Source organism: Chenopodium album, chromosome 16 (genome assembly GCF_948465745.1).
Source record: "Chenopodium album chromosome 16, dcCheAlbu1.1, whole genome shotgun sequence".
Taxonomy (NCBI): domain Eukaryota; kingdom Viridiplantae; phylum Streptophyta; class Magnoliopsida; order Caryophyllales; family Amaranthaceae; genus Chenopodium; species Chenopodium album.
The window spans coordinates 48020716-48032697 of NC_137849.1; the positions used below are offsets into that span (position 1 = coordinate 48020716).

At 32.2% G+C, this 11982-nt stretch overlaps 1 protein-coding gene across 1 annotated transcript; it reads right to left on the reverse strand.

Moving 5' to 3' along the window:
* Positions 1 to 365: 365 nt before the first annotated feature.
* Positions 366 to 4686, reverse strand: LOC145586811 (ubiquitin-conjugating enzyme E2 4-like). The gene is made up of 6 exons (XM_081643743.1): positions 4526 to 4686; positions 4288 to 4367; positions 3242 to 3356; positions 3077 to 3129; positions 2842 to 2970; positions 366 to 747 (listed from the first exon to the last, which is right to left on the reverse strand). Exons 1-6 carry the CDS (start codon positions 4567 to 4569, stop codon positions 617 to 619), a joined length of 552 nt encoding a protein of 183 aa, XP_081499869.1. The 5' UTR covers positions 4570 to 4686; the 3' UTR covers positions 366 to 616.
* Positions 4687 to 11982: the final 7296 nt, after the last annotated feature.

An 11982-nucleotide genomic window follows, 5' to 3' on the forward strand; every position in this document is an offset into this window, starting at 1 on the left:
TTTAGACATACAAATTGGCACCGTGATATTTTTTAGTTGGACTACAACGGATAATTTTTAGATTTCAAACTAATTTTAGACAAGTGACTTTTTTTTGGTTGATTTTTAAAATTGATCTTGTTTGTTTATTTAGTAAAACAAAACAAATATGCGGAAAATGAAAATTTTGAAAACAATGGAAGATGATTAGCTGTCTGGTTTGTAATTTAAAAAAAATGAAAGCACAGAATTTATTTATTTTAGCCTTTTAGGTAAAGGTAACCCACTTGAAGTGGAGAGATTAAGAAAATCCCTCAAATGAGCTCTATGAGATTTGATACCTTAACCATAGAAATATGAGGGAGCGATACCCTAAACAAGTACACTACCAGCAAATCGGACCTCGTACAATTAAAAATCTAAACAATTGTGCATGAATATTAAATAGGCAGCATACATTTATTTACAAAGACAGGTTGAACAAATTAAAGGAACTTGGGGACAGTCACTTCCCCCCAACAAATAATTCCCAACAGACTAAAGTCTTTACATTAGTGTTGGGGATTGATTCAACCAGACCTACATGATAGATAATGTACAGATACAGTAAATTTGATGAGATGATGAGTGCACACAACTAAGGATCTGCTTCACCCACCATTGCTTCATCACTCGAAGCATATTCATCCTCGCTCAGTTCCTCATCGCTACTCTTTTCTTCAGGAGCAGCTCCTGCATCTTCTGGCTTTGCATACTTCTCACAGTATTCTGTATAATGTCATACATACCACGCAAGATCCATCATGATCTAAAAATATAATCAGGACTGGGATTATTTAGCAGTTTAGGGATCTACTAACTTTCTGAATGACATTCTTCTCTTTTCTGAATACTTAAGATACTCAATTTGATAGTCTCAACAATCACACAATAAGTACAAACACTTCAAAACCATTAAAAATGTCATTATATCTTTCTAGTAGATTTTCTAAGCTCCCAAAAAGACTGTAGAATACTGTCACCCATGAGTTTAAACAGGTAACAAGCTTGAAAACAAGGAGATAAGAAAATATGGCACATATTATGTTATTATTCGAGTGGTACAAATAAAAAATAAAAACCTTGCTTGTTTGAAAGTTTCAGTGGCAATAATAGTGACAGGGAAAGGAGAGAACTTTCTTATAATAGCAAGTAACATTTTTAAGATATGAAAGGTATAATCCATACTGATCTTGTGATAGTCTTCCATGAAAACCTTTTACACTATACATGCAGCCGATACATTCTTCAACTAAAAACAGAATTAATAATTTATTTGTATCCAAATTGACTATATATAAAGCCAAATTTCTATAACAAACTTTCTAAAAATTATAGGCCACTTTATAGATTTAGTTAACTCCCAAGTTTTCCCATGCTAATATTAATAATATCCTCACTAAAAATTCATAGAAAACTACATTGCAGTATAATGAAAAAGATAAAAATACAAATAGTGAAGCATATTCATGGACTTTCACCTCAACACCCTAAGTAATCCACAACCAAATAACTGAATATATAGAGACCAGTGAGGAATAATCGGTGAGTTGAGAAGTTATTCTGCTTTGTTTTAGATTGACATTTCGAAGTGTCCAGCCACTCAAATAACTGGGCTTGTAATCCTCTTGATGATGATTCAATTGCATTGCTAATACAGTCATTTATTTTTCTTCACCCAAATACCTGTTTTGTTCATTTCTATCCAGTCTATGACAGGTCTCTTCCCCCGACTTACAAGTGAACTTTACTACTCTCTTCCACCTCTTAGCTAACCCATTTAATGAAGTACAGGAAAATATTAGAATGCCAAGTTCGAGTAAGCTTCATAAGCCCCACCTCCCAACCCCAAAGAATAATTAGCTCTCTTCCATCCATATAGCTTCCTAGAGGCCTCCTCATTAATCAGATTCCTAAAACTACTAGGATAGTAACCTAAGGAGCAAGGTAAAATGAGACGATATTATGGATGATAAACCCTGCCAAGGGAGAAAATCTACCTAGACAATGGAATCGACATTTATCTCAATAATTATGAATGATACTGGCTAAGTAGCTTAATGAAGGAGGGCTGAAGCATTAAAAGACAGCACTGCAAGTCTGTTGTTACTTGTTAGCAAGTGACAAAGTTGCTTTGCACTTGTCTTTAAATAGATGAAAGTTGAGAAGGATCATGACAGAAAATTCCAAGAACCTAGATGTCCTACACTGTATGCATACTAACTTACCAACCAGCCTCTCCTTGATTCCTTGAATGCTTGAAATCTAACCCTTACATTTCTACAGTAATTATGCACTTTTAGTTTTTAAAATCCAAGGATACTCATTGCATATCGGATCAGGGGTTAAAAATTTGACTAAATCCTCTGCAATCGCAAAGGTAAAGCTGGGTACATCCTACGATTTTTATATTTACCCTGCCTTTTTAGAGGTATTGGGTAATGTTAATGGCCTTAATGTAGACATTTTTCTCCTACACTCTTATTGGCAGAGCCAGATCTCACGCAGACTTGAAAAATTGCTAAAATCTAATAGGTTATCAGATGTTGTGAAGCTGCAAAACCTTACCCTGAACCATCCTAGACTGGACAAGTAATCATGATCAAAAAAGAAATAATTATAACTTCAGATGAATATAGTTTTCTTAAACCTTTGGAATGTATTTAGCATGACAGAAAATGAATATAGTGTGCTTAACATGAATGAAGACTAGAGCCATACATAATTTTTCAAAGAATTAGAGAAGGAAATGAAAACCAGCAAAGGGAACCCATCTCAACCACCAAAATTTAAAAAAAAAAAATACATCATGACAGTTGATACCTTTAACTCTTTGATCATATGCAGCTCGATCTCGCATCATCAGAGCAGCAGCCTCTCCATTAAGGGGGTCTGAAGGATTTGGGTACAACAGAAGCTGTGGGAGGAACACCTCAAAAACATTTACCAAATCTGGGAAACATGAACATAAGCATGTCAGAACAACTCCCTAAACCAGCAACAAATTATGAACTCATTGAACAATTATAAAATTCACTAAAAGAGTTATCTGCATTACCAAACATCGGACTCCAAGTCTGATTAATGACATCAAGACAGACTGATCCCGACCTGAATATACAAAGTACCCACAAAACAGTGAGCTATAGATTATTCAATCAACAAAGCACCGGGTAACTAAGTATACAAAAATAGAGCAATATACAATATACTACAAACTTACATCTCGTCAACATTGGGATGGTATATCTTGTTTATAAACCCTATAGATGGAGATTTGTATGGGTAAGCATCTGGGAGCTCAACCCTAATCCTCCACACACCTCCATGATAGGGACCTATCATAATTCAATTTCAAAAACCATAACTAATCCAATCAGATTACAAGATACCAACAACATATATGATGCTTTAATTTTCATATGAAGGAAGAGGAATACTCAAATTATATAGCTAAATCGCATGTATCTATACACCACGCTCATTCACAAACCACTGAAACAGATTCCCCCCTGAATACAACTGAGACTTAATTAATGAATAAATGGTTGCATTGGAGATGTAAACAAAAGTCTTATTTATTGTAAATCAATTGTCACATGTCACTCACATCCATAAGAATTAAGATCTTTAATAATCAAAACCAATTTTTAAAAATTGCATTATATATAAAATTTGATTAGTGAATGATGATTAGTGAATGAACTAAGAAAACTGAGCTCGGTATGACCTATACATAAAGGCATATAAACAACAAACTAATAGGCCTACTCCAAATTCAAGCCTAAACTAAGAGCTAGTGAGCTAGTATGAATGCAGGGGATTTCAAGATAAATTGTAAAGGAATTTTCTCCAAGGTAGTATCAATCAAGATTATCCTTTACATAAATCATTGAAACATAATAAATTGAATATATACTTATGTAATGAATCATATCCAAAATTGTAAATTCATAGGTGAATATAAACAAGAAAACCACCCAGAAAAAGGAACCATTCTAAATATAGCTAAATTGTTATAAGAAGTTCCCCAAAATACCAATGATCTTCAAAAGGTCAAAGTGATAAAAACTATCAGTATTAAGTAATAAGTAAATACCCAAAAAAAATTAATCAAACAAAAAAGCAAGCAATTTATTCACATACCAAAAACACAAAACAAAAAAAAAAAAAAAATAAAATAAAATAAAATAAAATAAAATTATTACCCAATACAGAAAAATCAATAATATACCAAACAAAATAGAGATTAAAAGTGCAGATAATTACTTTCAGTGGGCCCATGAAATTCCACATAGAATTCTTGCATACCATCATTAATCATCTCCACTTTGTAATCACTCATCATCCTAACTTCACAAAATCGTTCGATTAATCACCAAATACAAATAAATCAAAGCTAAATTCTTTAGAAAGTGAAACAAATATAAAAACAAAAAAAACAATTAATAATAATAAAGAAAAATAAGGTAAAAAATGGGGGGAAAAAAAAAGTTAGAAAATTCACAGTTTCATCAAGTCCATCTCTCGTCGTTTACTTGGGGAAGACATGTTTGCTCCTTTTTTGCAGTAATCAAATTGTGGGTTTCCTGGGTTTTAGAGAGAGGAAGTTAGAGAGAGAAAGAGAGGTGTTAGATAGAAGCAAAGAATGGGAGGTCTGCAAACAAACAACAATGGTTGAAGAAGATACAAGAAAGAAGAAAAGTAGGACTATTACCGAATGAGGGCCCTATTTTTTTTAATGCAAATAGTATTATTGATAATTGTTACTCATACTATACTTAATTAATTAATTAGATTAATATTTTGGTTAAAATAATCTTAAAAAAAAATAGATGGCTTGCATTTTGAAGATTCTCTCTTTTCATTAATCGACACCTATCACTATTGTCAGAGTTTCTTTCTCTGACTAAACTACAGAATTTTCCAAGATTGGTATTACTAGTATTAATCCTGAATCTTATCTGTATGATTACTATAATTAGATATTGAGTTAATGGATTTATTCACTACTGTATCACTTGTTTATGGGGATTACTCTACTTTTTGTAATACCGCATCCGTCTAGAATTAATAATCACGTTATTTCAACCGAATACATTTTCTTTTGTATGGACATAGCACATAGTACTAAATTAGAGCAAGGTTTATTTAAATATTTTAGTTCATGTTAGTAATTAATTATTATACAGATTTATGATACGCGGATGTCAACTAGTTTAAGTAATTTCCAACAATTAATTTGGTGAATTAAGGATGCATAAGATTTTTTTAATTTGTCATTTAAGCATCATGTGGACATAGTGATATCATCGTTGTTGCAATTATAGGCTTGGTGTTATGTTGCTTTCCTTCTTAATATTATCTCTGCTTGTTTAGCTTTTTTTTTTTTTTTTTTTTTTTTTTTTTAAGGAGAAGAATACAAAGTAATTTTCATTCATCAAAACAATATGAAGCACAAATGTTATGAATAAGACAATAATGTATGCCCACTTAAGATAGAACGTTTTATTTATCACTTTGACATATACCCGAATTGTCTTTATACAACCTTTATCCTTTACTTTTGTATGATTTTCAAAAAAATACAAGTTTATTTAACAAAAAAAATATTTATTTAGTGTCATTTTTGTAAATAAATGAGATACTTTCGGTCATTAAGTAGGACTCTGAAGGCCCTTTGGCATGATTAAAAAAACGTTTATATAGTGTCATATTTTGTAAAAAAGGAGGAAAGAAAAAACGATTACAAATATGGCATGATTGGGTTCAGTTAGGAGAAAGCTGGAAAAGGCATGAATGAGATGGTTCTGAGCACTAAGTAGGACTCTCAAGGCCCTTTGGGAGCCCTTGGAATTACCAAAGACAAATTTGAAGGCTTATTATAATACACGAAATCGGAGCAATTTAGAAGGTTTTAAGACCTAATCTAAAAAATTCATAGAATTATATGAATTAAATCTCGGGGTCGTATAAGGTTGGTAGGCCCATATACGGTCAGTAATCGGTTACATAACGACCCTATTAAAGTTTTTAGTCAATACAAGAGGCTTGTACGAAAACATCCATATTGACAATTTAAAGACAAAGTGGATGGTTCCACCCACCCAAATGGTCACCGGGGTGTATTGGGAGCTATGGGAAACATCTCGGCAAATTTTATTTTTCAAGTTAAAAAACTCATAATTTATCCAAAATTGAAGGCTATAATCCACGATTTCATACCAATTTCGGACGTTTCAGGACTTGGTGTTGAAAAATCTCGAAATTTTAGGGGATATATCTGGAGGTCATATAATGTCGTTTGAACCATATATGATCATTATATGTTGTCATAAATATCTGTGGTGACCTTCATTTAATGAAATCGGCGTAAGTTGTGTAATCTAGTAAATTGATTGTTCAAAGGAAAACTACGTTTCACCCACCCAAATGGACTCCCAGGGCGTATAGGGGTCCACAAGAAGCATCTCGGATAAGTTTTTTCATGGGTCCAAAAAAGTCCAAAATTAAAGGCTGTAATCCATGATTTCGGACCAATTTTGGACGTTTTAGAACTTGGTATTGAAAAGCCTTGAAATTTTTGCAAATATATCTCGGGGTCATATAATGTCATTTGGAACCATATATGATCATTATATGTTGTCATAAACGTCTATGGTGACCTTCATTTAATGAAATCGGCGTAAGTCATTATTGTGTAATCGAGTAAATTGACTGTTAAAAGGCAAACTATATGCTTTCACCCACCCAAATGGACTCCCGGGGTGTATTGGGGTCCACGGGAAGCATCTAGACTAAGTTTTTTCCAGGGCCCAAAAAAGTCCAAAATCGTCCAAAAGTGAAGGCTATAATCCACGATTTCGGACGTTTTAGGACTTGTGTTGAAAAATCTCGAAATTTTAGGGTATATATCCCGGGGTCATATAATGTCTTTTGAAACCATATATGATCATTATATATTGTCATAAATGTCTGTGGTGACCTTCATTTAATGAAATCGGCGTAAGTTGTGTAATCGGGTAAATTGACTGTTCAAAGGGAAACTATATGGTTTCACCCACCCAAATGGACTCGCGGGGTGTATTGGTGTCCACGGGAAGTATCTTGGCTAAAATTTTTCCTAGGTCCAAAAAAGTCCAAAATCGTCCAAAATTTAAGGCTATAATCCACGATTTCGGACCAATTTTGGACGTTTCAAGACTTGGTGTTGAAATATCTCGAAATTTTAGGGGATATATCCCGGGGTCATATAATGTCGTTTGGAACCATATATGATCATTATATATTGTCATAAATGTCTGTGGTGACCTTCATTTAATGAAATCGGCGTAAGTTGTGTAATCAAGTAAATTGGTTGTTCAAAGGCAAACTATATGGTTTCACCCACCTTAATGGACTCCCGTGGGAGTATTGGGTCTACGAGAAACAAGTCGGCACCAAAAAAGTCCAATTTTTTTCCAAAATTGAAGTCTATAATCCACAATTTTAGCCAATTCTGAATTTTTTTTCAAAAAATGTACTAAATGTCTAGGAAGATTCCTGGGATCATATAAGTTGATTTGGAATCATAAGACACCTATAAAAATGTCTATAAAGTCTCAAGAATGAGTTTTATTTGATTCAATAATGTTTTTATTGTGAAATCATGTTGCATTATTATTGGTAGTAAAATATATGGTTCCAATAATAACCAACTTGCCATCCCGGGGTCTTTGATTAATTTTCTTAATCTAATCATGTAATTGTGAAGAGAAAAATGGTATACACATTCTTCTATTTTGGTGTCAAGTGCAATGTTTAGATTCAAAGGGATGTCCCTTTTTCTTTTGGTGGTGTAATGAATGTCTCAAGCTCCCAACAATTGATAAGAAAAGAATCTCTAAAAATGCAAAGTCACATAGCTTAAAGAATAGGGCAAAAGTAGCAATCAACCTAACCTTCACTAGGAATTCTTTTTACATCGATTTTTGGAGAGATGGATTCATTGTTTGAGTGGAAAGATACCTAAAATGATGAACACATGCATCTTTCTATCTTTTCTACTCATTTTTATCACCCCAATTAAAGTCATTGGAGGGAGTTGCTTTTTTACACAAGTATGGCATGTTCTGTTACAATTCCTATTAATTTTATGCTCTACTAGTGCAATTATAGATGGATATACGGTGTATATAGGAAATAAATTCGACTAAAACGTAAAATACTTTATCAACTAAACTAATTAATGCTTGTTAGAGTATTAGGGATACCTATAACACCATTATATCCGCCCATTAATGACAAACTTGTGATTAGGGTCTAATTAAGGTCCTTTTCACCACCTCTAAGATTGTTTATTAACAAGAACAAAAAAACTAAAAAGCTAATAATTGTTAATATGTTATTGGTTTGCAATAGATAGTGTCCAACATATAAGCTTTAATCTATTAAAATTAGTGAGTACTTTTTTTTTTGAAGAAAATTAGTGAGTACTCGATTCCACAATATTTCTTATATAATTTGTATCATATAAGTTAAAGTATTTTTTTTATTGATAATATGTATGGATAAGTCAGATCTTAAAAAGCATTTGAAGAAAATACCAAGTACTGAGAATTGTAGATATGTAATTTCAATATCCAAATTATCTTGTACTTCCAATTTTGGTACCATCTTTAATATTGTACTGATGAAGAGATCTACATAGATTAACTGTTATCATGTTATGTAGGACACCTATCACACCTTCTCCCTGAATAGTGTATAGAACAAAAAAATCAGTCTACATTCACAATAGAATTGCACAATGAAAGCGATTTAATTTTTTAAAAATGAAAAAAATATCCGGAGCTAAGTTTTTAGCCCGTCGATATAAAACCTTGTTCGATGATAGCTGAGATAGTGGTTAACATTTTGACCAAGACACCATATTAGTGTTTCAACGCCATTGAGAATTTATAGCAAACAATTGCTTGTATAAATTATGTATCGCATTGGTCTATTAACTATTACGTACAGTAACTTATTAACTAAATGCACATTACAGTAAAACGTATGAATTTTAGTGAAGAAAAAAAAAATTGACAACAAAATTTTGAAAGGAAGAAAATGATGAGAAAACAAGGGGCCAGATCTCTGAATTACATGATGGTCCCAGACCAAATAGTAGACCAAATACTAAGAATGATGATGCAACTAGCACCATTTTAGGACTTTTGCTTAACAAACTTACATTGATTAATAAATGCTTCAATAGATATGACCTAATAACGCTTATTTAAATGTCTTTATTTGACCGATAAATTTGACAATTATAAATTTGACAATGTAATGGTATTTTTAATTATTACGGTAATAAGTATAAATTATAGAGAGTTAATATTTGAAAAGAAAATTGATAAACATAGCTCTTAGGGCCATATATAAGAAGCTAAAAAAAAAATATTGAGAATAGATTAACATTAATTACAATGATTTACGCATGATTTTGTCATGAATTCCTAACTTAAATTCATTAATGCTTATATACAGCCCTAAAGGCCACCTATATCATTGCCCTCTATACTTTGAAATTTTTTTAACAATTACCTTAGACGACTACAGTTAATTTTAGGTATAAAACACAAACAAACATTAATCAAAGCCTCAAAGGACTGTATGTGGATACCAAATAGTGTAAAAGTCAAGATGAGACACTTAAATAAAAACAGAGGGATACTTTTTTTCCATTAATTAATTAAGATTAATTATAACTAATGGTTATAATTATAAAAAGAGAGACAAAAACTTGAGATATGCGTTGGAATAACACTAGTATATCTTAATATGAAAGCGTAGTACCACCACCCTATTCTAATTGAACCCCCTTTATTTATAATACCGAGTGCTGTCTTGGTGAAATATAGACTTGGTTTATGTATGAAATAGCTAAATGGGCAAAAAAATTGCGAACAACGTAACTTGATGTAATTTGCGTGCAAGTAACCTCTAGTGCATCCAGGAGATAACTTGTCTATCAATAGTTCAATACTCTTTTTTTTTAAAGGCATAACCGCGTAATCAATAGTTCAATAATCAATACTACAAACAAAGTATATCCCCGAACAATTAATTAACCCCTGGGATTGTTCAACAACATTATTCTGCATCATCTAATTCAAAGTATACTAGCATCACTCACCGTAAACAATATTTCGAGTTCAGATGAATAATTAAACAAAAGAAAATCCTTTTTCTTATATATTGTTTTTTTTTTGTGTTCCACCCGATTCACCTTTTAGGTTAATTCGGATTCAGAGCTTTGTTGTGGGTGGTTAGATTCCAGTCCCCTCGCAATTGTTGTTGTGGAGATCAAACACGCGGTCCTCCTTACCAAATGCAGTTCCAATCACCACTGCACCAACATCTAATTGGTTTTTTCTAATATATTGTAACTAAAGCTCAAACTCTGGATTTTGATTTTTTCCTATCAATCAATCAATGAATAAATTAATATTAAAACAGACACTGGGAGTGACACGTGTCACATCTTGGTACTGTTTTTTCCCTCAAAAATCCCCCATTCCTTTTTAACCAATTTTTTTTTTTTAATACAATTCTTTTATATTATCTTTATGACAAAAATATTACTTTTTATTTGGTGTTCATAATTCTTCCACATACATTTACCTAAAATATTAATTCAACTCCTTTTTAATACATTTATCTAAAATATTATTTGAACTCCTTTTTTATAATCTGATAAATGGAGTAATATTAGATTTTGCTAAAAAAGTAATACTCCATAGTAAAATTGATTCATATTATTGATACTAGAGAAATTACTTTAAAGCATCACTTTTATTTGTTATATATAATTATTTTTTTACAGAAAAATTACACTTACCGTGCATGGCACAGGGTCTAAGCTAGTTACAAACTACAAAGAAGGATTTTCTACACGGGAACTTGATTTTCTCTTATTGCTAATAAGGAAATCTGATATGAGTAAGGCCCCATTCACTTCACCTTGTTTTTGCTAAATTGAAATTATTTTTACTGAAATAAAATTATTTTTGCTGAAGTGAAATTAATTTTACTAAACTGAAATTATTTTTGCTGAACTAAAATTAGTTTTACTGATTTTCTATATATTTTTTCTTTAGGTTTACTGATTTTTACTGAATTAAAATTATTTTTATTGAACTGAAATTATTTTTACTGAACTGAACTTATTTTTACTGAACTAAACTTATTTTTACTGAATTAAAATTATTTTTACTTAATATTATTTTTTTAAGGTGAAGTGAACAAGGCCTAAGTTTTATTAGTGTATATGACAATATTATTCCCCATATAAGTTTCCTTTTTGCCAACATTTCTTCATAAACTTTGCATGGCTAACCTGATAAGGTGTGTGAGCTCGAATTTAGTATAGTCTCTTTCTGCTAGTCATTGCTCCTGCTCGCCTCCTCAGCGGCTCCTCTGACGTATGTAGACTAGATCGAGAAGCCAGTCGATAAAATCGATTTATCATGTTCTGTCATCCCTTCCCACCTACTGGCTTCTATAAATTTATACCTGTCCAAACTCCAAACCAATATGTTTCACTTGCATATTACAAGTTCAGACTTGCCAGCAAAATAAAGACAGATAAATGAGAGATCACAGTTTGTGTGCAGTGGTCGTCTACAAAGTGCATCCTCTTTTGGATTCCACTATTTACTCTTATTATCGAATTTTTTTAGTGCTTTCTCTCCTCCCCCACTTCCTAGCAGGGTTGCAGCCGCGGCAACCACTGTGCCATGACCAAGAGAAGTTAGCTATACTTGAGTTCAAGCAAAGCTTTCTCATTGCATGCACTGTGTCTCGTCCTGCTTTTGCACAGCCTAAACGCTAGTAGTCATATGATTGCTGTTGGGAGAGAAGATGTCAAATTGTCAAGTGCAACAAGGAGATGAGTCATGTGATTGGCCTTAACCTCAGTAACAGCTGCCTTTATGG

Coding starts and splice junctions, on each gene's coding strand:
- LOC145586811 (XM_081643743.1), bottom strand. CDS start 4,569: ATGTCTTCCCCAAGTAAACGACGAGAGATGGACTTGATGAAACT. Junction 4,368..4,525: donor GAGATGGACTTGATGAAACT/GTGAATTTTCTA, acceptor TTGTGAAGTTAG/GATGATGAGTGATTACAAAG. Junction 2,971..3,076: donor GACTTGGAGTCCGATGTTTG/GTAATGCAGATA, acceptor CATGTTTCCCAG/ATTTGGTAAATGTTTTTGAG.